At 43.6% G+C, this 25,913-nt stretch overlaps 2 protein-coding genes across 3 annotated transcripts in view; both read left to right on the top strand.

Annotated features, from left to right (window-relative positions):
* Positions 1-1,508: 1,508 nt before the first annotated feature.
* Positions 1,509-10,116, top strand: ATP5F1A (ATP synthase F1 subunit alpha). The gene is made up of 12 exons (XM_052660235.1): positions 1,509-1,635; positions 3,108-3,186; positions 4,402-4,571; positions 6,209-6,382; positions 6,471-6,637; positions 6,838-6,986; positions 7,324-7,475; positions 7,575-7,799; positions 8,312-8,419; positions 8,530-8,674; positions 9,609-9,759; positions 9,899-10,116. The coding sequence occupies exons 1-12, from the start codon at positions 1,576-1,578 to the stop codon at positions 9,978-9,980; spliced, it is 1,662 nt and encodes a 553-aa protein (XP_052516195.1). The 5' UTR covers positions 1,509-1,575; the 3' UTR covers positions 9,981-10,116.
* A 9,583-nt stretch (positions 10,117-19,699) lies between these two features.
* The window catches only part of PSTPIP2 (proline-serine-threonine phosphatase interacting protein 2), a 95,874-nt gene continuing 89,660 nt past the window's right edge, over positions 19,700-25,913 (top strand). For both annotated transcript variants that reach the window (XM_052660240.1, XM_052660239.1), the window contains exon 1: positions 19,700-19,835. In XM_052660240.1, coding sequence (XP_052516200.1) covers positions 19,803-19,835 — 33 coding nt within the window. In that variant the 5' untranslated portion in view covers positions 19,700-19,802. The remainder of the gene's footprint in view (positions 19,836-25,913) is intronic.

The following is a 25,913-nucleotide window of genomic DNA, read 5'->3' as shown; positions in this document are numbered from 1 at the left end:
TCATTTCTTGCAAAGAAATCCCAGGACTGATCTCCTTTAGAATGGACTGGTTGGATCTCCTTGCAGTCCAAGGGACTCTCAAGAGTCTTCTCCAACACCACAGTTCAAAAGCATCAATTCTTCGGCACTCAGCTTTCTTCACAGTCCAACTCTCACATCCATATGTGACCACTGGACAAACCATAGCCTTGACTAGACGGACCTTTGTTGACAAAGTAATGTCTCTGCTTTTTAATATGCTGTCTAGGTTGGTCATAACTTTCCTTCCAAGGAGTAAGCGTCTTTTAATTTCATGGCTGCAGTCACCACCTGCAGTGATTTTGGAGCCCCCCAAAATAAAGTCTGATACTGTTTCCACTGTTTCCCCATCTATTTGCCATGAAGTGATGGGACCGGATGCCATGATCTTCGTTTTCTGAATGTTGAGCTTTAAGCCAACTTTTTCACTCTCCTCTTTCACTTTCATCAAGAGGTGTTTTAGTTCCTCTTCACTTTGTGCGATAAGGGTGGTGTCATCTGCATATCTGAGGTTATTGATATTTCTCCCAGCAATCTTGATTCCAGCTTGTGCTTCATCCAGCCCAGTATTTCACATGATGTACTCTGCATATAAGTTAAATAACCAAGGTGACAATATGCAGCCTTGATGCACTCCTTTTCCTATTTGGAACCAGTCTGTTGTTCCATGTCCAGGTCTAACTGTTGCTTCCTGACCTGCATATAGGTTTCTCAAGAGGCACGTCAGGTGGTCTGGTATTCCCATCTCTTTCAGAATTTTCCACAGTTTATTGTGGTCCACACAGTCAAAGGCTTTGGCTTAGTCAAAAAAGCAGAAATAGATGTTTTTCTGGAACTCTTGCGTTTTCAATGATCCAGCGGAGGTTGGCAATTTGATCTCTGGTTCCTCTGCCTTTTCTAAAACCAGCTTTAACATCTGGAAGTTCACGGTTCACGTATTGCTGAAGTCTGGCTTGGAGAATTTTGAGCATTACTTTACTAGCGTGTGAGATGAGTGCAATTGTGCGGTATTAATCTGCGTTAATTCTCACAGCAGGAAATGCTCTGCTCCCTACACGCCCAAGAGGAGTAACTATTGCACCCACATCACCAAGGTTTAATAGCTGTATCTTCGGGACCCGCCGCAGTCAACCTCCCTGATGGTCAAGCTAGCCAGCTGCTCCCCAGGACAAGGGGACGGCAGCATCATTTTTCTACCAGGATGCGGCCTGGAAACTGCTTCTCAGCCAGTTCCGCTATAACCATGTGGTCGCCCAAGGCAACCACAAGGTCGATGAGGAAGATAAAAGTAAATATGTAACCAGTGCCTGGGTCGAAGCTGGCAAACGTCTAATCAGTCATTTGGAGGTTCAAAATCTAAAAATTATACTTAAAGGAAGAAAGTAATTAACCCCCCACCCCCACCCTGGCAGATTCGCGTCCGGGGGTGAAGCGAGGGGCGGTACATCCGGGTCACGTGGGCTGACTGCTTTGACCTTCCTCGCAGCTCGGCCATTTTGTCCCAGTCAGTCTCGAGGCTGCGGCTGCGGAGGAAGCACCTGAGGAGGAGCTGCAAAGATGTTGTCCGTGCGCGTCGCCGCGGCCGTGGCCCGCGCCCTCCCTCGGCGAGCCGGGCTGGTGAGCACGGGAGGCTGGCTGGAGGGAGGGTCGAGTCAGCGGCGGGGGGCGATTGCACCGGCTCGGGCTCTCTTTCTGTGCGGAGGGTGAGGGGCTGTGGCGGGCGGCGCCATCTTGCCCCGCTGGCCGCTCGGCCTGGCCTGGGCTGTCGGCGAAGGGCTCTTTTGCTCGCCCGGTGCCGGAGGGTGCAGGGTGCTGCACGGGACAGTGACCTTCGTGCTGTCTGGAGATGGCGCCTCGGGACGATTCCAGTCTTCGTCCGAGAGGCCGGAGAGGGGCCTTGGATGAAGGTCAGGGCTGGGGCGCTAGTTTCCCGAGGCCTGCTCCGAAACGGGGAGCCTGGGTCCCACTGACTCCCCGGCCTTCCTCGCTGAAGGTCAGAGAACTGTTGTCAGCCCGGGTTGAAGCAAGGTAGGGAGCATCGCGTGAAGGTCAGCAGGCCCCGGCATTTCACCTCCTCCCGAGGTCGGTTCAGAGAAAAGCAATAAATGAAGGTGCCTTTCTTAGTGCTTCTATATGCGATCTCTTAGTGCCGAATAGCGAAACGATCGTGAAAACACCGTACAGGTGCAAATAACGCGTTTCAGTGCGGGCGCCACCCTGACAGCGGAGGAGCTGGCTTCCAGACTGTCTCACTGGGCAGACTTTCGTTGCTGGTGCTTTGACTTGTTTTAAGATTTCATCCTTGAGGAATGTTAGTGATTGAAAAGTAAAGTAGAACATAGTTTGGGAGAATCTCTTGAAGGTCAGTGCCCTTCATTACTTAAATCCCTTGACGTTAAGGACATAACCCCTAAAGGTTATGTAAACGCTTTGACATTTACTTGTGTTTTCATTTTCAGAGTAATCTCAGTTTGGAAAGCTAAATAAATTCGTTGGCCATTTACTGCCCTAACACAACCGCTGATAACATCTTGGATTTCTATTAACAAAAACAAAAAAGAAGTTCTCAAGGACATTCATCCTAGTCCTGTAGAAGGGAATGCCTTCAGAATATGCCTTGACCAAGCACAGTTGTAGAAGGAGGGTCCGGATTCCTGCAGGATTTGTTGAAGGGAGTTTTTTTGAAAACAAAATGCATATTGCCATATCTCTTAGTTTCTAACCAAACTCAACATTTAGAGGCTTTTTAAGATTAGAATAGAAAATCTATTGAGATTTGCCCCTTTTAGGAAGCAGTTTATAAAATTGAGGATTTCCACAACTCAATTGAAATACATTTAAAGTCAAAATAATATTTATCTGGTGCCTTTAAAAGGAAAGATACTTTGTTAGCAGTTGCTTTTTAGTGTAATTACAGTGTACCAGGAACTTCATTAACACATTTTCATGTATATCGATAAATGCTTTTTCACGTGATTAATATTTGTGCTGATAATTTGATCATACCAAGCCTGCATTTGTTTAAGCTTGCTAATTTTATAAAGGCTTTTTTTAAAAATCAGATTTTTAAAGAAAATTTCTTGCACTAGATCTCCAAAAATGCTTTGGGATCATCCTTCATTGCTGCAAGGAACCTGCATGCGTCTAACTCTCGTCCTCAGAAAACCGGTAAGTCATTATTTCTGTGTCTGGACCACACTTACTATCTTATTACTAAATGATAAATGTTAGGTAGGTTACATACCTGCTGGGAATATTTTTTGGATTTTTTTCCATTAGTGAATTTTTTTCTCTCAATTTTAGTTACTGTGGAAGTTTAGATTCTGAACCCATAATATGCCGTTTAGCTCTATTTTGGTAGGTTCCCTTCTAGTGAAATGAACTGTAATTATTTATTTCTCTTGATGGGAGCACAGGTTCTTTTTTGTCGTAATGAATACTTCTTGGTCCGTATCAGTATATGTCAGGTGGTAGGCTCCTTTCTGACCTATGAACCCTTTCCTAATAGACATTGGGAAAAGACGATGTGTTTAAAAACAGGAACTGGTAACCTATACCTGGCAGTCTGAATTTGCACATTGTAAATGCAATAGAGAAATGAGGAGGTACACTTAAGATTCTGTAGGTTGGGAAATTTTTTTGAGATGTGCATTAGGGCTTTTGAAATACAGTTAGGTATCGTCTGTATGCCAAGATGAGGAATATAATACATGCTTCCCTTGAAAGGGAGAAATAACAGCTTTTCATCACTATTTGAAAGTGGGCGTTCTAATGAATTTTTTCCTTGGCTGAAATGATTAAAGTGTGAAGAAGAAATTACCCTTTTTTTGTCAAAGTGAGGTGACATAAATGAACTTTCAAAATGCAGGGGCTATCAGTACTTATATTTTGTTAAACAGTTGGGGTGTTCTTGTTTTTGCCTGAGTGACTTGTGGGATCTTAGTTCCCCCAGCAGGGATTGAGCCTGGGCCTTTGGCACTGAAAGCACGAAGTCCTAACCAGTGGACTGCCAGGGAATTCCTAAGCGGTTGCATTTTAAGATATACTTTTTTATAGAATTTAGCCAAAAAATTCAAGTTTCAGATTTCTTAAGAAATTAAACCAAAGAATTAGGAGATAGAAAATATTCATTTTAGGGATATTGCTTAATTTGATTAGCTCCTTACCTGGTTTATGTTTGTCTCGTGAAGTTTTCTCTCAGTCACGTGGATTCGTTTTCATAGTGGTAGGTATCAAGCTTTTTTTAAAAAATGTTAATTTTAGAATAAAATTTTTTTGATTATTATGATCACAACTATAGTTTATATGTTGTTGGGGAAATGAGTTCTGAAAAGATCTTTGGGCCAGGCTGTTTTTTGTAATGAAATTGTCCTCTCTTAATAGGCACTGCTGAGGTGTCCTCTATTCTTGAAGAGCGTATTCTTGGAGCCGATACCTCTGTTGACCTTGAAGAGACTGGGCGTGTTTTAAGTATTGGTGATGGTATTGCCCGGGTACATGGGCTAAGAAATGTTCAAGCAGAAGAAATGGTAGAGTTTTCTTCAGGTTTAAAGGTAAGTTGTAAAATGAGATTTTATAGTTTTAGCATTGGTGTTTCCTCTGTTATTTAGTAATTCAGAGATTGTGTCACTTTTTTTTTAAACTTTGAATTAGAATCTGCTTCAGTGATTTTGTGTTTGTCATTACTATAGATTGTGAAGAGAATAAATTCTTTTGTTAACCAAACTTTTACCCTCTGGACTGATTTATGCATAAGTTGTAACCATTAGCACTGAAATACAAAATTGGGTAAATCTTCAACCAGATTGTGAAAAGCTCGTCTGTTCGTAGCTGTTAAGATCATTCTATACAAAAGCATTTGATTAGTTAAATTCATTTTTGGCAGAAAGTTGGAAGTCACTGACTTTGTATTTTTTGTAGGAGTAGACCTATGGTTGAGACATGAGCTAGTGGTATAGCTATCAAAGCACTAATAATAGAAGTGTCCTTTTTTCTATTAGATTATCGTAGTTGGCCAGTAAGATGAGAAGTCAGAGTTGTTGGAGTCATGGGTTCTCTGACAAAAGCAGAGTTATGATATCCAGGTGGACCAGGGGCAGTAGAATTACCCACTAATCACATAGATGGGGGAAGATCGTCTTGGTTCTCTTGCTGGTGTCCAGTATGGAAAAAGAACCTGTTGGTGTGAAAGACTAATTATGGAGCCAAGTGTTTTATCGGTAGCCCTCAGACCTTGGCTAAAAATTTACCCTTTTATCTATCGTGTGTATCTTTGAAAGGTTAGGCTGAAATAGAGGAACTCATTTTCATTTAACTTTTAAAGATCTAGGAGTCCAGACTGATACTGTCTGAAATAACTTTTGCCATGATGGAAATGTTTTATAGATATGGATGTGATAACTACTGAAGTTTCTCTGACTTGGGTAACAGGGCAATTACTAATTTCAATTTTAAATAGCCATATGATGTTAGTGGCTACTCTGTTGAACATCAGAGATTTAGACTAAAGGTTTTGTACTTGCAATGGTATTCCATGGTACTCCTCCATATTTATTCTGTAATTCTTTTTTTTTTACATATATATATTTACTCTGTAATTCTTGAGAGCTTTATTTATTGATCAGATTCAGTTCCTGGACTAGCCTTTTTGCATTGATTATGTATGAGCTAGGGACCTAAAATCTTACCATTTTGAAATATGATGAGATGACCCAGCACTGTTCCGTTGTACAGATTTGTTCTTGATTAGGTAGCTTTTAATTTCACTTTTTACTGATTTGATGGATACAGGTTCTTACTAGATAATCTTTAAAAAAAGATTGTTTATGAGTTCTCACAGATGTAAACCAAGTGTGTCTTCCTAGTTGACCCTGACACTTCACTTCATACTGGTCACCCCATTCAAAAACTGCAGTCAAAGGAAATGCAGTGGAAGAAGCTTAAGCAGTTCAGTTTCTTTGCTTGTTTTAGTGTTTAGAGGATGTGGTAAGGTGCATGTTTGGCTTATAATTTTAAACTCTGATTATTCGAGGGAACTTGACAAGTGTTTATCGAAGATTGGTGGAAAAATAGAAGTGAACCAGATCTGAAAAGTTGGTATTGCTCCCCCTTCCATTTTCACATGTAGTGTAGGTGTATGGGAAGAAGTGCCACTCTGGCTTCATGATGTTCATTTATGTCTTTTGTATAGGGTATGTCTCTGAACTTGGAGCCTGACAATGTTGGTGTTGTCGTGTTTGGAAATGATAAACTTATTAAGGAAGGAGATATTGTGAAGAGAACTGGGGCTATTGTAGATGTTCCAGTCGGCGAGGAGCTGCTGGGTCGTGTAGTCGATGCCCTTGGTAATGCCATTGATGGAAAGGTAGGTTTAACATTTATTGGATTTGGTTGTAGCTTCAAAACAAAGAGCCAAATTGATTGTTCTGGGGTTTCTTCTTATTGTTTAACAGGGTCCAATTGGTTCCAAGGCCCGAAGACGAGTTGGCTTGAAAGCCCCTGGGATCATTCCTCGAATTTCTGTGCGGGAACCAATGCAAACTGGCATTAAGGCTGTGGATAGCTTGGTGCCAATTGGCCGTGGTCAGCGTGAGCTGATTATTGGTGACCGACAGACTGGGTAAAGACTTAACAGCTTGTTAAAAGTTCTAACGAAAATTTGCTCTATTGAAAGATTACCTTTAGACTTGGAATGGTAGATGTTAATACTTTGGCTATATGACGAGAGTAGACTGTAATATGAGAGTAACTTGTAGTGGAATTTAAGTTGGGGAGTTTTTTGAAGTACTTTGTAAGGTTTATGTTTCTTTTTTCTTAAAGCAAAACGTCAATTGCTATTGACACAATCATTAACCAGAAACGATTCAATGATGGGACTGATGAAAAGAAGAAGCTGTATTGTATCTATGTTGCTATTGGTCAGAAGAGATCCACTGTTGCCCAGTTGGTGAAGAGACTTACAGATGCAGGTATTAAGGAATTTCAGTCTCATTGCAGTTATCTGGGGTGCTGCAGATCTTAGACTAGCTTATGCTTATAATGAAGTCTGATTTTAATTACTCCCTAATGAATTCAAATTTCTACTAATACAAGTCAGTACAAAAGTAGTAAGTAAAACACTGTATCAGTAGTATAAAGGAGCAGTAACTTAAGGTTTTGTTAGTTTCTTTAAAGTAGAAGCTATTAGACTGGGTAATCTTAATAGTAATGACAGTAGTAAAGTGCTTAATTTTTATTCTAGTAGTGTCTAATTTAAAATCACAGTATTAATAATCGTGTAAAACTTAATGTTTATTTTCTTCTCAGATGCCATGAAGTACACCATTGTGGTTTCAGCTACTGCTTCAGATGCTGCCCCACTTCAGTACCTGGCTCCTTATTCTGGATGTTCAATGGGAGAATATTTTAGGGATAATGGCAAACATGCTTTGATCATTTATGACGACTTATCCAAACAGGTCAAAAGAAATGTACTTTTATACGTGTTTATATGTTTGTATGTGGTAGTTGACAAATGTAGCTCCTGTCTAATAGATGAGCACTTTTCTATACTGTAGGCGGTTGCTTATCGTCAGATGTCTCTGCTGCTCCGCCGACCCCCGGGTCGTGAGGCCTATCCTGGTGATGTATTCTACCTGCACTCCCGACTCCTGGAGAGAGCGGCTAAAATGAACGATGCTTTTGGTGGTGGCTCCTTGACTGCTCTACCAGTCATCGAAACGCAAGCTGGTGATGTGTCTGCTTACATTCCAACAAATGTCATTTCCATCACTGATGGACAGGTATTATTTTTATGATGAAATAAGTGTGAAAACTTTGGTGATTTCAAGGCAGTAATTGAGACTGGTAGTTTTGAACTAATTTGTTAAATTCCTTTTACTTTTCATTATGGAAAAACCTCAATTGTAAAGAGAATAGTATAATGAAACCCCACACATTCCACCTGTTTACGTATTGATGGTATAGTATACTTCATTCTTGCTTTCTTTTTCCCCACGGTTCTCTTGTGTGTGTAATTTTGAAGCAGATCCTAGAGAGATCACATCACTTCACCAATTTAAGTTTTAATGTAAATATGGTACCTAATTTTTTTGCATCTCACCTCCTCATCTCAGCATTGGAATATACAGGATGATTTTGAGTTGTGAAACATTTGAGGAGCTCTTTAGGATAAGAAGCCATTTAGCATTCTTCAGTTTTAGGGCTTCAGTTTTTGCTATAGTGACTTAATTGTGAAAAATAATTGATTTCTTTAAGCTTGCTGATATGCCTCTCAATTGTCCTTACATTGTAGATCTTCTTGGAAACAGAATTGTTCTACAAAGGTATCCGCCCTGCCATTAATGTTGGTTTGTCTGTGTCCCGTGTTGGATCTGCTGCCCAAACCAGGGCCATGAAACAGGTAATTTGTATCACTTTGTCATTAGGTTAAAAATAAAAATGTATTTGTATGGTGGTCTGTGTCATTGAAGTATTTTTGTATTATTTGAGTTAACCATTTCTATGTTTCAGGTGGCGGGTACCATGAAACTGGAGTTGGCTCAGTATCGTGAGGTTGCTGCTTTTGCCCAGTTCGGTTCTGACCTTGATGCTGCCACTCAACAACTCTTGAGTCGTGGTGTGCGTTTGACTGAGTTGCTCAAGCAAGGACAGTATTGTGAGTTGTACATTTGGTCAAGTTCCTACTCTGTTAGGACCTGGGACTATCACAAAGCTCCTTACAAACTGTAGTATGTGTCATTACCTTTGATTAAAGATGTTGCCTTTTGAATGTGATTGATAACCTGTTTTAATTAAAGTACAGTCATTATTTCAATGGAAATGCTAGGAAGGGTATAATAATACCTTTCTTTTGGAAATTAAGACATAGTAGATTGTATGTCTCCCCACCATTGCCTTGGCTATATACGTGTGGAATCTGGCAGATTTAAAAGAACGTTGAAGGTGAAGCTCGCTCACTCATATCCGACTCTTTGACCCTATGGACTATACAGTCCATGGAATTTGCTAGGCCACAGTGCTGGAGTGGGTAGCCTTTCCCTTCTCCAGGGGATCTTCCCAACCCAGGGATTTGAACCCAGGTCTCCCATATTGCAGGCAGATTCTTTACCAGCTGAGCCACAAGGGATAACTAATAGATAACTAATAAACTAATAAATAATTAATAAAGAGTAACTAATAAAGAATGTTAGTGTTGGGGATTCCCCAGTGGTCCAATGGTTAGGACCTCTGTATTCTCATTGCCAAGGGCCTGGCTTCTATCCCTGGTTGGGGAACTAAGATCTCTCAAGCTATGTGGTGCAGCCAAAACTATCTTACTATAAAATTTCAGCAAGTTGTTTATACCCAAAACAATCCTGTTGGGTGATGTATAGTGCTCATGGAATAAGTGCAAAGATTGTACTTCAAGGCTTACCAATACGAGGAAAAAACTGTTTCTCCAGGGAGGTGGGAAGGAGTACTAATATGGAATTTCTACTTGTAAAGTTCCGTGATCTATGGAGACATGTTAATAATTTGTGGAAAAAAATAAGTCTCTAACTGGGAACAATGGCATGCATTTGTTGAGCAACTTACTTCTTTCATTTCAGCTCCCATGGCTATTGAAGAGCAAGTGGCTGTTATCTATGCGGGTGTCAGGGGTTATCTTGACAAGCTGGAGCCCAGCAAGATCACAAAATTTGAGAATGCTTTCTTGTCGCACGTTATCAGCCAACATCAAACCCTGTTGGGCAAAATCAGGTATGAACACAACTGATGTCTCCTTTTTTTGTAAGCTTTAAAATAAAAAGTCTTGTTAAAATTCTTTTGAATTCTGTAATTAGGTTAGTCATTGAATTTTTGCCCAGGTCACAACTGATCTGCTTTTGTTTGCAAATAGGACCGATGGAAAGATCTCAGAAGAGGCAGATGCAAAGCTGAAAGAGATTGTAACAAACTTCTTGGCTGGATTTGAAGCTTAAACTCCTGTGGATTCACATCAAATGCCAGTTTGGTTTTGTCATTGTTTCTTCTAGTTCCATTTGTAAAAGGATTACTCCAATACTGCAGATGTACAGTAATCATATTAAAATAAAGGTTCCATGTTGCTTGGTGGTTTTCTATAGGTTGATTCTTTAAAAGAACTGAGGTTACTTTGAGGAATTGGTAAATATGTTTCTTAGCTTTTTTTACTTTATTAAAGTTAGCAGGCCTACATAATATTTATGACTGAGTTCTTTGCACGATCCCAGAGTGTTTTGTGATTGATTAAAGAGAAATTCATTAACTGGCCATAAGAGGCAAAGTTCATATTTGATAATGTGGAAAGGCTGACTGGCTTCTCTGCCCAGAAGACTGATCTGCATGAAGAGGTACTGTAATCAGTAAAATAAAATAGGGCAACTAAGGTTTTCAAATAAATGAAAAAAAAATGCTAAGTGAAGAATAAAAGATTAGGGCAAAAATTGTGAAAGTAGGTATCAGAATGAATAAAATTGTGAACATGTCAATATCTTTGCTTTAAAATAACAAGTACACTGCAGTTCTTAATTATAAAGTGATCAGGTTTTCATGTTTGGTCTTAGGAAATCTTTACAGTCACAGAGAGAACTATATTTTCTGTTAAGAGTTATGAAGATTTGCTGTCACCTAAGAGCTTAATTCACATATTAGAGTTGTGTTAATCATCTAAAAAATACCTTCACATGGGACTTCCCTGGTAGTCCAGTGATAGATTGCCCTCCCCCCCCAACCAAAAAAAACCAAACCCTTCACAGCAATACCGAAACAAAAACTGGGTACCATAGGCAGAGCCAAGGACAGGCTGTTGATGAAAAAAATGGCAATCTGTTTGTCTGCCCCCAACTTCCTGCTCTCTAAAAGCAGCTGACTTTATTTCTTCTGTCAGTTGTATATTGCAGTTTTTATTGTGCCACTCACATTATGTATGTGATCTATTGATTTCACCCAGTAGTTAAGAATTTTGCATGTGGACACAGTACACACCCGTATTTATCATTACAGTGTAGATTATGATTTGGGATAAAGAGAAATTTTGCTTATATGACAGCTGAAGAAAGCCAAAATGTTTTTCTTTACCTTCCTCTCAGAATCTGTATACACAGAAAATTTTAAGATCTAGTTTTTAAAAACTGTTTTGACTGCGTTGGGTCTTTGTTGCTTGGCTGGGGCTTTCTCTAGCTGCCGTGCATGGACTTCTCTTGCACAGGCTCTAGGTGGGTGGACTGCAGAGCATGGGCCCACCTCTGCTGCATGTGGACTCTTCTGGCCCAGGGGTGGAACCCGTGTACCTTGCAGTGGCAGGTGGATTCTGATTTGAAGTCCCCAAACAGTTTAATTTGTCTGGTGGTAATGAGACAGACACATCAAGTATGCCATGTGAAGAGTGTGAGTTTGCTCATGTAGACCAGTCTCTGTGCATAAGCTGTATGAATTTGGAAAGTCATTTAAGTCTTTGATCATGTGGATTAAGAGTTGTGGCCCTTTCCCTGATTTTATTTACCTAAAGTTCAGCTCATTCTATTGCTGAAGCTCATGTCCATTGAGCAAGCCATCCGGCCATCTCATCTGTTGTCTCCTCTTCCTGCCTTCCATCTTTCAGGTATTCTTAGTCGCTGAACAACTATAGTTGTTCATCATAGTGGTAAGAAGAGTTCTGCCTGTGTGATTCAAGTATCACCTGTTTGTAAGTTCCAACACCCCTGAACTCAGTTTAAACTCAAGCCCCCAAAAGGCCATTATTTAACTGGAGCTGATTGCACACATCTGATAGGTATGGAACAGCTCCCAGGTATGCTTTGTGTTTTAGTCCTGTGCCTCTTACAAGTTTCTGAAGTGTTTAATAGAATTTATACTGGTGCCATGGAGGTGTGTTATGTGAAGACTGAGCAAAGATTCATGTTACTTCAGTAACCTGAAACCTAAAACTATCAAAATAGCCTGATACTTTCACAAACCCTAGAGCTAGGAAGGAATTTGAAGTGATGCGGTTTATCCCCTGGTTGCTGAAGACCTGTCATTCTATGCTGGAATCTCTGAAGGACGATGTGAAACTTGCCATGTGAAATGTAGTTTGCTATCGCTCCTCGTTAAGAAGCTTTCTTTATATCTTGCTGAAATCTCTATTGGGAAGGATCCAACAGAAACCATTTATCGTTTCTTTATAGGAAGAAAACTAGAGCTGTCAAATGCCTGTTCTAGTTAGAACACAGGGTAGGCTCAGTGATATTGAAAGAGGAATAGCTTATATATAATGCATTGTTTGTGATTGTAATGTTAGGTTGGCGCAAGAATAATTGTGGTTTGCATTGCTGAACTTTGCTCTTTGATATTGGAATACATTGTTAAATGTAGTTATGTTATACATCAAAAAAAATTGCAGCAATGAACCAGAAGCAACAAATTCTGAGACTCAAGTGCAGTTTTTTAAAACCAAAGTTACCTCATGGGCACCTGAATCTTCCGGACAGGCAGGCCTGAATACTTTGCCTAATGGCCTTCCTGTGTGGCAGCCAAATGGCCTGTCAAAATGTATTTTATACAGCTTATAGAGGAGTGGTAAATGTCTTAAAAGGTACTTGACCTTTGAAATTTGAGGTTTATGGCTTTCAGATTTAAAATCTGTTGATAATGAAGTCTTCTCATGTCTCTTTCAAGGGTATAATTTATGATTATAGGAACATTAAGATAGGCATATTTTAAATAGTGCTTAGTTTATTGAGCATCAGCTGTGAGATTAACACTATAAAGAACATGCAAAGTGAGCAAGACAAGTGCCATTTCATTTAGGTTATTTAACATTTAGAGTTAAGGTGGGAGGACAAAAGACATTAAATGACTATAAATATTGTACAGTTACTACACAGAAACACACTTCAAATGCAGTAGATAAAATACCTGCTGGTAGAACTGGAAGAGTTCATGGATGAATTGGCTTTTGGCCAGAGGAAAACTTGTTTTATGTTGTTCAGTTGCTTAGTTGTGTCTGACTCTGTGACTCCATGGACTGCAGCATGCCAGGCTTCCCTGTCCTTCACTTACCTCCCGGAGTTTGCTCAAACTCATGTCCATTGAGTCGGTGATGCTATCCAACCATCTCATCCTCTGTCTTACAGTTGATTTACAATATTGGTATTAATTTAGGTGTACAACAAAGTGATTCAGTTATATTTGAAATTCTGCACAAAAGATTTACATATTATTTATATATTCAGTTACCTACTTAAACTTCTATAAATTCATGGTTATTTTGTATTTTGAATTATAATCCAATATTATATATATATATATATATATATATATTTTGTTGTTCAAATTCAGCTTATTTCCTGCCCCAGCCCTGGAAAGTCTTGGTTTTTTATTTTTTTGATTTTACAAGTTTTACACACACACTCACCATACATGTACATTATGTACATACTGGATATGAGTTCTTATGGGATAAAAGTATCATAAATTTCCTCTTTTTTTTTGGCCATACTGGGTCTTTGCTGCTGCACTGCAGGCTTTCTCTAGTTGCGGTAAGCAAGGGCTACTCTAGTTGTAGTGCTTGGGCTTCTCATTGTGATGGCTTCCCTTGTTGCACAGCACTGGTTGTAGCACAGCACGGGTTGTAGCACAGACAGGCTTCAGTAGTTGTGGTTCTTGGGCTTAGTTGCCCCACTATGTGGAATATTCCTGGACCAGGGATCAGTCTGTGTCCCCTGCATTGGCAAGTGGATTCTGAACCACTGGGCCACCAGGGAAGTCCTCTTCTGTTCTTCAGCTTGTCTGTCTTAAAAGGTGGCTTTTGTTGAAAAAAAAAGCCCTGTAGACAGTAGGTTGTCTTATGTAACAGTGAATATCAAAGTTTTTCCGTCTTTAAGTTACTTCAGTCAGGAACACATCTGAGTTCCTTACCTCACTCAAGAAAATTCTAAACTTAAAAGATGTGAAGAAGGAGGAATTTTCCCCTCACTCCATTTGATTGGCCTACTGATAAAATTGACACCAGACAGATTAATGAGAGAAGTAACAAATTTTAATTCATGCACATGGAGGTCTCAGAAATGGGATATAAGACGTGGCTAAAGCAGGTAAGTTTTATGCTTTTTAGACAATAAATTTGAGAGGGCTTATCAGGACAAACTTAGGCTATGGGTGCTTAATAAGTGAGTCTAAACAGAGTTTGGATTTGGGGTTGTAAATAAAAGAAGCATAACAAGTTTTGTTTATACAGACTTCTTGGCCCTGAATTTCCTATCTCTGTGGATAAGGATGTCTTTCAACCTCCTGGTACACAGAGAGGACCTTTCAAATGGGAGATTTATTTCCTGATTTCAGGGAGACAGGTGTTATAGTGTCCTTGGATTTGCAATTTCTTAAGTTACTAATTCAAAATCATCCTGCTGAGGATATTTTGGGGGTGGTCTGCCTTGTGCCCCAACAGTGCAAAGGGCAGACCACACTCATCTGTGCTTTGTTGCAGACAGCTAGCCTCTGGGTACTGAAGCCTTCTGGAAGTTTTCCCTTTGTATACTATTCATGTCTTGTTCTGCTCCACTCATGAATCTACTCAGCTTCTAATCTTAGTGATGAAATCCAACCTCTCTGCTTTTGACATTGACTTACTGCTGCCCTCTGTCCCCTGCTTGACCAGGTCCTGCTTCTCAGATCCTGGCTTTAGCTCCTTGGCCAGGTTTGCCCCTGTCTCCTGGAAGGGAGGGATCAGGCTATGGGAACTGAGGTAAAAATTGGTAGTGACTGCTGGTTTTTTTAAAATTAATTTTTGGCTGCACTGGGTCCTTGTTGCTTTGCACAGGCTTTCTCTAAGTGGCAAGTGGGGGCTACTCTTCATTGCCAAGAGCGGGCTTCTCACTACAGGTACTTTCTCTTGTGGAGCAGGGGCTCTAGGCTCACAGGCTTCAGTATTTGTGGGGCACGGGCTTAGTTGCTCCATAGCATGTGGAATCTTCCCGAACTAGGGATCGTGTCCCCTGCATTGGCAGGTGGATTCCTATCCTCCATGTCACCAAGGAAATCCAGTACTGCTGTTAATGATCAGGGAGAGCTTGTTGAATTCCCTGTCGGGTACTATCATTGTCTAATCCATGAGAAAATAGCATCCTTATCTTGAGGGGCTTTGCAGTCTTCTTGAGGAGGTAAGCTATCCACGAGGAACAGAAACTAGAGAAAAAAACATGGATATAAGTCATATTTCATCAAGGGCTAGTTAGTGTAATAAGGATGACACGTTCTAGAAATTCAAGAAATGAGAAGACGCTAAGGGCTGGAGAAGGTAGGGGAAGTGGTGCTGAGATAGAATTTGAGAAAAGAGACGAGCTGCACCCAGGCAGCCTGCAAAGGAGCAGCACAGCTGGGGTGGCAGAAAAGCCTGGCTGCCCTAGGGTGGGGACAGGGGAGGAAGCCAGGGAGTGAAGTGGGAAAGGTCAGGGTAGGGACGGTCTCAACGGCCACAAAGGGGCATTTGGGACTTAATTCTGATGGGGAAACATGGCTTTGTGAGGAGAGCAGAGAAAAGCAGCAGCAGTGCTTCAAGAAAGAAAACTAAGGCGAGTTGGCAGAGGAGGAAGAGGAATGCAGACTGATTTTTCAAAGTGTGAAAGGAAAAGGGATTTTAGTGGGCATTTGTTATTTTTGCCACTCACCATCCATTTATCCTATTTCAAGGGAAAGGTCCCTGATTCCTTCTGGGGAAGCCTCCCTTTCCTTTATAACTCTTGTGGAACAATTTGACAGCTTACTTTCAAAAACCTTAAAAATGTTTATATTATTTGACCTGTGATTATGAGGAACTTTTTTGAGGTATAGTTGATTTTCAGTGTTGTGTTAATTTCTGCAGTACAGCAAAGTGAATCAATTATATGTGTATATCACACACACACACACACACACACATACATTCTTTTTAAAAATCTTTTCCATTATGGTTTATCATAGGATATTGAATATAGTTCTCTGTGGTATTCGGTAAGACTTTGTTGTTTATCCATTCCAGTATAATAGCCTAAATCTGCTAACCCTACCCTCCCACTCCATCCCTCCCCAAACCTTTCCCCCTTGACAACTACTAGTCTGTTCTCTATGCCCACGAGTCTGTTTCTGTTTTGTAGATAGGCTCGTTTGTGTCATATTTTAGATTTCACATATAAGTGGTATCATACTTGTCTTTTTCTTTCTGACTTCAGTTGGTATGATAGTCTCTTAGTGGCATCCATATTGCTGAAAATGGCATTACTTCATTCTTGTTTATGGCTGAGTAGTATTCCATTGTATATATGAACCACATCTTTATCCATTCATCTGTCATTGGACATTTAGGTTTCCATGTCTTGGCTATTGTGAATAGTGCTTCTGTGAACATTGCATTACGAGGAATTTTAATAAAAATTTATGTAAAAGATATTTATCACAGTGATATTTCTAAAAGCATTAAGAGAATGCTAAAAAGTATTGGTATATCCACTTAATGGGAAATTATGCAAAAGTTAGAAAGTGATACTGAAGATTTTTCTTTTTAATTTTTGGGAGGTTTGAAATAAACTCATATTGTATAAACTCAGAGGTCCAGAGAGCATGAAGTGAAAAGTAGGTTTTCTTCCCTCCTATGTCCCTCTGCCCCATTCACCCCCGTATAAGAGGAATATTTAAAACATGTGTGTCTATTCTTTTTCCTCTGTACCCAAACAGAAGTTTGTTTCGCATCTTGTTTTTTCCCCGCTTTATAGCTGGTGATTGTTCCATATCAAAACACTGAGCTTCCTCATTTTTTTAATGCTTGAATATGATTTAATTGTGTAGATATATTACAATCTATTGAGCTAGTCCTCCACTGATGGCATTTAGTTCTTTCAAATCTTTTGCCAGAATAACCATGCTGCTATAAATAATTATATACATATTTCACTTTGCACATATGAGGATATCTGGAGGATAAACTCTAACATGGAATTGTTGGATCAAAACATAGGAGCACTTAGGAAATTCCTTGGTGCTCTAGTGGTTAGGACTCAATGCTTTCACTGCAAGACTTGTGGCCAAAAAAAAATAAAGGGAGCATTAAAAATTTTGGCAATATGGCAGAATTTCTTTTCACAGAGATTTTCAATTTTCTCATGAAAGAGTGTCTGTCCTGTCCATTCAGCCAGCATCATGTGCTATCAAACTTTATGTTAGGAAAGGTGTATTAAAGGATTTTAGAAAATACTAATGAAATATTGTTAAGTTACAAAAGCAAGACTCAAATATGTACAGTACGAGCTTAAAAATGCAAATGTAGGACTTCCCTGGTGATCCAGAGGTTAATAATCTGCCTGCCAACCATGCAAATGCATATTATTGAAAGAGATAATGCCACTGAATTAATAATAATGAATGCCACTATTAATGGCATTAATTTAATGCATTAAATTCAGATAATGCCACTGAATTTAATAATGCCATTAAATTATCCACTGTTAACACAGTAAATGTGTTAATTGTGGTTTATATTAAATGTATTGATTCATTATTCCATAATTGCTGTAGTCCAACTCTTTGTAACCCCATGGACTGTGGCCTGCCAGGCTCCTCTGTCCATGAGATTCTCCAGGCAGGAATATGGGGGTGGCTTGCTATTTCCTACTCCAGGGATCTTCCTGGAGTAGTGTTATTGCTATAGTAGTGTTATTTAACTTCATTAGTAAAATATCCCAAATTTGTTATAGACCCTTGGTGGCATCCTTGGTGGTGCAGATAGTAAAGAATTTGCCTGTGATGCAGGTGACCCAGGCCGATCCCTGGGTTGGGAGGACCCCCTGGAGAAGGAAATTGCAACCCTCTCTAGTATTCTTGCCTGGAGAATCTCCATGGACAGAGGAGCCTGGTAGGCTACAGTCCATGGGGTTGTAAAGAGTCAGACATGACTGAGCGACTAACACACTTCTGCTGTAAAAACAATTCAAAGCAAGGCCCATGGATATAGTACAAATATTACTTGTCTTTTTATTCCCAACACCTGTTGAGGTGATGAGGTTTATAAATTAAGAATGAATGAGGAATATTTTCTGACTGTGTGGACAACCATTTGAAATTTCCAATCTTGCCACCAGGTGGTGGAAGAGAGTTAAAATTCAGGGGACCTCGTGGGCTCTGAGCCACGAAAATCAAGTACAATGTACCCTGAGAGGTTAAACAAAATGTTAAAATGAAAATTTAAACAATTAGAATTGATTTAAAATATTTGTTCCAAAATATTCAAAACTCCCAGGAAAAACCTTGATGCTATCTGTGGCACTTCAGCATATTTCCTCAGTTGGCACTATTTCTTACCCCTCCTTCTGTTGAGCCTGTCCTCCTGGTGCCCCTGATGATGCTGTCAGGCTTCCCTTTTTCCTTCTGACCTCGCTGCTTTCCAAAGAGTTGAACAACCTGATGAATGGATGCATGTCCTGGGAGTAACCCAGAGCTGAAGGCCACCTCTCCATCTCTGTTGTTGCAGATGACTCTTGGTGGGATTCCATCACGGGGGTGGGTGAGGGCAAACCTTCCAGCTGCCCTTCACATCACCCCAGCTGCTATCTTCACTGTGTCTGTACCAAGCTAGAACCTGGTCAGAGGCACAGTTTGCCTCTCCAGGTCTGAGGCTGGGGGCTGGCTCTCGACCTGCATCCTCCCCTCCTTGAGTGGATCTGCCTCAGGAATGACCTCTATCTTTGGCTCTGATTCTGTTTAGAGGGGCAGAGCTGTAACCGAGCTCCTCACACTTTAAATACCTGTGATCTTGGCCATGTCAATCAGCCTCTGTAGGCCTCAGTTTTTGGTTCAGGGCAGGTAGCTCAGGGCTGTACTTTGTCTTAGAGTGCCTTATCACTGCAAAGCGGGGATGGGTCTGACTTGCCCTCGGTTATGTTTATGAAGGTGTTCTACTAGGAGAATGCAGGAAGAGGAAGGACGCTGGGACATCATACTTCTGGAGGGATTTGGTAGAGAAGGGTCTTGGGTCTGGATCCTAAGAATGCGGAAGGGTTGGGGAGAAGCTGAGTTCCTGGACACCTTGAAAGAACCCCACTGAGGGACATGGAGTCAAGGGCCAATGACCTTTCCATGACTTTTGGACTAAAACATGCTTACCTGTGGCGGGTGCCTCTGAGGTCCCGCACTTGACGAGCTGAAGCGTCCACACCTGACGCGGCCGTCAGTGTTGTCAGTGGAGGCCACGCGCAGTCCCCGCGACCACCTCGGATCCGACGGGGGCTCCGTCCACCAGCGCGCAGAGCCTGGCTGTCTCCGCCAGGAACTGGGTCAAGGGAGGAGGGAGCTGTGGGCAGGAACCGAGCCGAATTCAGGGAGGGGACAGAATCGGTTCCTTCCGATCTTTAAAGGTCTCCCGAAGGAGAGGGACGTAGGGCTAACTGACTGACGCCTGACGCCGCAGGGTCTAACCGGCGGGCCGCCTCTCTCTTCCGCGCGGGACGAGTGCAGGGTGCAGGCAGACCCGGGACGTGGCTCGGGCAGGAGTGGGGGTGCTGGGTGCTGCGGACCGCTGAGGGGTGCGGGGAGCGGGGCGTGGTGGGGGCGCGGGGCGGGGCCGAGAGGGGGCGGGGCTCCGGGGGCGGGGCCGGGCGGTGAGGCTTGGGGCAGGCGGGGCGGGCAGATGGGTGGTGTGTGGGGCGGGGCGGGCGTGGGCGGGGCGGGCGGTGGCGTGGGCGGGGCTTAGCTCCGGGTGCGTGGCGGGGCTGGCAGGTCCTGACAGTCCTCGTCCCCGCGCGCCTGCTCTGGTTCTCCTCGCTGCTCGCTAGCCAGCCATGACAGGCTCACTGTTCAAGGGGAACTTTTGGGTAAGTCAGCGAGGCGAGGAGCCCATCGCCCGGCTTGGGAGATGGGGGCCCCGAAGGGAGCCGTGGACCCCTGTCCGGAGCAGAATCCGATCGGACTGGCCGCCGCCGCCGGCCCCTCTCTGCGCTGCCCCCAGCCCGCCGCGCGTCCTCGGGTCCACGGGGTCCGGTTCGCAGGGTTTCCCTCGGCCGTCCGCGCCCCGGGTCACCGCAGACAGGTTGTAGCCTTATAGCTGGGACATTCCCCTCTCACCTCACACCTGGGGAAACCGAGACCCAAAGGGAGGAGCCACTCGTCCTGGGACAGTCGCAGGGTGGTCCCGGAGGCTGCACTGTGAGCAGATTTGGGGGGTAACGTGGGTCAGAGAACGTGCGGTAAACTTCGCCGGGTTGTTTGGCTTTTCCAGGTCCGCGGAAATGTACAGCCTGTCCGAGCCTCCAGACATTAGCGGGGTTCTCTAGCAGAAGCTTTGCCCGTCTCGTAGCCCCGTTTCCTGAGCCCCTCCCAGCCTTTGCCTCCTGTCCCCCTATCCAGGGGGAGGCTGGTGCGTGTGTGAGATCCTGCGAGCTGGTGGGGGCATCTGAGCCCGAGGACGGGCCCAACCAGGAGGCGTCAGCTCAGTTCTCTTCTCTGTCCAGTCCTCTTCCCCCCGTCCTCTCGCTCCCCAGGTGCCCCTCAACAGTCTGTACCCCCTCATTTGGAGGAGCCACCCTCATCCTTTTAAGGCAGGAACAGAAAGTCAGCTTGTCTCCAGACTGAGCTACTGCTGCCAAGCCGCCCCATCTCCTTACCTGCAGTCCCGATGTGAAGTGAAAGTTGCTCCCTCTGTCTGACTCTTTGCGACCCCATGGACTATACAGTCCATGGAATTCTCTAGGCCAGAATACTGGAGTGGGTAGCCTTTCCCTTCTCCAGGGGATCTTTCCAACCCAGGGATTGAACCCAGGTCTTCCACATTGCAGGCAGATTCCTTACCAGCTGAGCCACAAGGGAAGCCCAATACTGAAGTGGGTAGCCTATCTCTTCTCCAGAGTATCTTCCCGACCCAGGAATTGAACTGGGGTCTCCTGCATTGCAGGAGGATTCTTTACTAACTGAGCTATCAGGGAAGCCAAAAGGAAAGCAACCCCTGATGGCTCCCTGTTTAGCCTCATAGCGCCTAGCAGGTTCCTTTCCCCCATGGAGAGTGCTACAAAGAGAAAACTTGGCCCTGTGACCTGGGGGACACAGTTTAGATCCTGCCTTGAGAAGTCCCTTTTCCTGGAGTTTTTGGGGTTCTCCTTGAGCACTGCCCACCTGTGGGGTATGGTCCTCTCACCCCAGGCAGCTTCACAGAGAGGGTGCATGGCCTTGGAGCTGGCCCCTGGAGGAGGCCTGTGAATTCTTTGGGTGGAATAAAGGATCTCAGGGTCCCATGCCAGGCACTGTGGGAAAAAAACAGCACAGAGAGCCCTGTTTTTCTTCCCCTCAATATGTAGCATTCAGTTTTCAGGTCTCTGCCCAGTGTCTTCTCTTCAGGGAAGCCCTTCCTGATTGTGCCCGATAGTGCATGTTGTATTCCTTCATAGTTTTTGTCCTTTATGGTTTTGAGGTTGGGGGCCTTGCAAGCATGTGAGCACCTTGTGGACAGCTGTTGTCTGGCTTTCAGTGCCACTGCCCCTTGCACGGGCTGTTGCCAGTGAGATCTCAGCAGATAGCTGTCGAATGAGTACAGTGGATCTATGAAACGGACAGGGCATGTAGTGGGTTGAGAGCTGCGGCCTCCATCCTCAGAGGGCTCCCAGGCGACAGGAAGGCAGCCCCCCAGCGGCTCCCAGAGGCAGTCTTGCAGGAATGTTTAGGGGAGGGGGCAGATATGAGGTCTGTGTTGGGAGTTAGAGATTTGGTAAAGGTCCAGGGTAGAGAACTTTCTGAGTTTTTACTTCCCCCTCGCCCCTCCCCGAGCTTTTACTTTCAAAACATAGAAGATCCTGAGTGATAGTTTGCAAAGATATCTTCTAATTTCATATGATTTTTATGTCAAGTAATAAAAACAGTAATAGCTAACATTACTGTGTATAGAGTCTGTGGCAAGCACTGTGCTAAACACTTTACATATACCACTCATTTACGTCTCAGCTACCCTATGGGGTACCTTATTGACTATTCCATTTTGCAGATAAGGAAACTGAGTGGCAAACAGGTTGAGCAACATTCCCAAGATTGTAGAGCTATTAAACAGTGCAGCAGGACTCTGCACAGACCAAGTGTTCATCGAGTGCTTTCAGCGAGGCTGGTGCTCAGTGAGAGTGTCCTTTGGCACTGTCAGATGTAGATGCTGAGACATCATTTGACTCTTCACGTGCATATCTTTCTCCTTCAGCTCCAACCATGAGTTCCTGGGGTGTCTGCACTGAGTGCCACCACCCACTGAGCCTCCAGCACTGCGATGGTGCTTCTCATACGGATGCTCAGGAACCAGGCAGACGGGACAGTCAGCCCAGATTTTAAAGAAAGGGGGCAGAAGGGAAACTATTGGAGACCTTAGGGGCTGACTGAGATGCTCTCATATTCTCAGGGATGGGTAGAGAGTGGGGAGCAAGGCTGTTGTTATCACTGAGGGGATGGCAGCAACTCACGCTTCAAGGACAAGAAGGTTGTGATGGTATAAGGTAGAAAGCTTTGGAAACCCGAGTGGGTATCAGCTGATTGAATTGAACAAATATTAGAGAAAATACATTCTCTGTATAGAGGTGGCATTTGCAGGGATAAGAGCACTGTCTTGGGTCGAAGGTACACTCATCATTAGGAAGCCAGCAGGGAGGGTGGGCTTTAGTCTTGAATGCCTGTCCTCACGGATATAGAGGATAAAGGGGTTGGGGAATGGGAGAGTTCTAGCAGGGGCCGAGGGGCAGAAAGGGTCTGTTCCAGGATGGAAATCGCGGGGAAGGGACAGGAGGAGACCAATGAAAGGAATGGCAGAGGGTAAAAGAAGTCAAAGCCACGGGACAAGGTCACCAATTGAAACCGGGCAGTGGGGGAGAGGAAAGAAAGGCTCGGAGCAGGCTCTGCGTAAGGTGAGCAGGAGAGTGGGGTACTGGCCCCAGAAAGCAGGAAGTCACATGAGGAACTGGTTTGTGGGGAGAGAAGGAGGAGGAGGCAGAAGCGATACTGACAGTATTAACTACAGGGGTAGCACTGGTGAAGACGGAGACTCGCAGCATCCTGAAGCCCCTGCAGCAGCCCTCAGCTTTCAGGACAGTGCCAGGGTTGCTGGATATGGGGAGGTCCTGGGGAAGGAACAGGGGCCAGACAGCAGGGTTTGGGGATATTTTAATATTTGAACAACCAGTACAAACAATGAGTGTGCTCTGATCCTAGGTTTGAGGACTTGGTAGAGGGGGCCCCAGTAGGGTGTCCAGGGAAAGGGTGTCCAGGAAAGACAGTGCCTGGAACAGCAGAGGCTCTCAGGTGGCCTCAGTTCAGCTCAGTTCAGTTGCTCAGTCGTGTCCGACTCTTTGCGACCCCGTGAATTGCAGCACGCCAGGCCTCCCTGCCCATCACCAACTCCTAGAGTTCACTCAAACTCATGGCCAGGTTTAAATCCCCATCTGCCCCTTATAGCTGAGTGACCTTGGGCAGATAACTTCAACTCTCATTCTGTTTTTCCGTGTTGAAAAATGAGGATAATACCAATGTTGGTGCTCTAGGACTGTTGTGAGGATTAAATCAGAGTTCTGTGCATGCCTGGCACATAGCGAGCACTTGTGATTGTCAACTATTATCAGCACAGAGGTGATAATTAAAGGAAGTGGTTGACAGTTACTCCTTGAGAATCAAGAGATAAGAGGACCCCAGAGAAGCACTCTTGGTGACTACCTTGTTTTGGCAGGAGTAGAGAGGGGTCAGAGAAAGAGAGGTAGAGATATAGGGATTCAACCCTCACAGGAGCCATCACAGGCCCAGGAGAGGAATGTTCCATGGAAGTTGAGAGGCCCATGGTCAAATTAGGTAGATGTTCCTGAAAAGGTAGGAGTCAGCGCATACTGTATAAATAATCTTCAGATGCCCCGTGGGAAGTTCATTTAAAGGAACCTTTCGGTGGATCTATTTGAAAAGGGAATGCTCTTTAAAACTGGGATAGTCCCCCACTGTGTGTGCTTTTCCCTCCCAGCAGTTGTGTGGTTAAGCCGTGCTGTTATTTATCCTGGTTAACATTGATGGTATCTTGTTGAAATAAGACAGGGGCTGTGGGTGTGGTTTCCAGGGCTCCAGGGAAGGTGGCCACATAGGGACGGTCCCAGCCTTTGGCCTGTGGTCAGAGGGGCCTTGCACAGGTGACCTGTTCCAGGAGAGGGAGATGCTCCCCGCCTCAGGACAGTCCCACATTCCTCACGAGGGTGTGACCCCAGCCTGACCCTGTGTATCTTCTAGATCCTTATGTTGATGGTCTTCCTGATTCTCACTGCTCTAAGCCCAGACCAGCCTCCTATTGCCTGTCCTAACCTCTCCCACCCCTGTGCCTACAGTGGGCGAGGCCTCTCTCCTCTGCTTGGGGAGTGACCAGGGGAAGGCTTGGGGCCCCCTGAACTTGCTCGTTGCGCCTGACCACCCAGGGCTGTCCCTCTGCTTCAAACCTCTGACCGCTTTGGAATCTGTTCTTTCTGGGTCTTACCAGATCTTGAGTTGGTACTGTCCTGCCTTGTGGCAAAATGCAAGATAAAGGCGTTGACTTTCGTCCCTTCCAGTTCATTCTTTCTAGAGCAGCCACTGGGGTCTAGCTTTAAAATAATTATCACAAATCTTATTTTCTTGTTTTAGCATTGTAAGAATTTAATAAGAAAGTCATGGGATCTACCTTCTAAGGAAACAAGAAATTCTTCTCTTTTTTTGGCCATGAGGCATGTGGGATCCTAGTTTCCTCACCAGGGTGCAAACCCAAGCTCCCTGCATTGGAAGAGCAGAGTCTCAGTCACTGTGACTGCCAGAGAAGCCTCCAGAAAAATAGGAAATTCTTTTTGAAATATATGAAACAAAATCTGAACAAGTGGAAAGAAAACAAAAGTTTGTTAACAAACTTTAAAAAAGTCTAGGTGTAAGCATATTCTTTAAAAATTCAAATATTCCCAAATGACTTATAATGAAAAACAATATAATTATTATTTATGTTGTCACAATGTGTAAAGACTGTTTTTTATTTCATTTTTCTTTGCCATGTGACTTGTGGGATCTTAGTTCCTTGACCAGGGGTGGAACCCATACCCTCAGCAGAGAAAGTGCATAGTCCTAACCACTGGACCGCCAGGGAATTCCCACAGCATGTAAAGGTTTTTATTTTTAAAGCTAAGTGTGTGTGTGTGTGTGTGTGTGTGTGTGTGTGCATGCTTAGTCATGTCTGACTCTTTGCAACCCTTCGGACTGTAGCCTGCCAGGCTCCTCTGTCTGTGGGATTCTCCAGGCAAGAAGTACTGGAGTGGGTTGCGATTTCCTTCTCCAGGGGATCTTCCCAACCCAAAGATGGAACCCGTGTCTCTTGCATTGCAGGCGGATTCTTTATCTGATGAGCCATCAGGGAAGCCTGAAGTAGTATATTATAGTTAGATCTCCATTCTTATTTTTCCTGGACTTTCTAATTCTTTCTTTGAGGGAAGACATTATTTACCTTTATCAGAAACCCTTTTTTAAAGCATTTATTTATTATTTGATTTTGGCTGTGCTGGGTCTTTGTTGCTGTGCGGGCTTTCCTCTAGTTGCAGAGAAGCGTCGGCTTCTCTTTGCACTGGCTTCTCTTGTTGTGGAGCTCTAGAGCACAGGCTTAGTTGCTCCAGAGCATGTGGGATCTTCCTGGATCGGGGATCGAGCCCATGTCTCCTGCATTGCAAGGTAAATTATTTACCACTGAGCCACCAGGGAAGCCCCAGAGACCCTTTTATTTTCCCTCAGTGCTTCACTCTATCAGTTTTTTCCCCTGCACAAACAACAGTTTGTTCGCAGATTAGATTTACACAGTGAAGGTAGAATTCTCAGTTTGGTGTCTCAGATACCCATTACAGGAACACATACATAGATAATACATAGTTAAGTTCATTCTAAAGTCAAAA

Source organism: Budorcas taxicolor, chromosome 22, assembly GCF_023091745.1.
Source record: "Budorcas taxicolor isolate Tak-1 chromosome 22, Takin1.1, whole genome shotgun sequence".
In the NCBI taxonomy this organism is placed as follows: domain Eukaryota; kingdom Metazoa; phylum Chordata; class Mammalia; order Artiodactyla; family Bovidae; genus Budorcas; species Budorcas taxicolor.
Note: the sequence above shows the minus strand (reverse complement) of the source record. Positions and strands in the feature narration are given on the sequence as shown.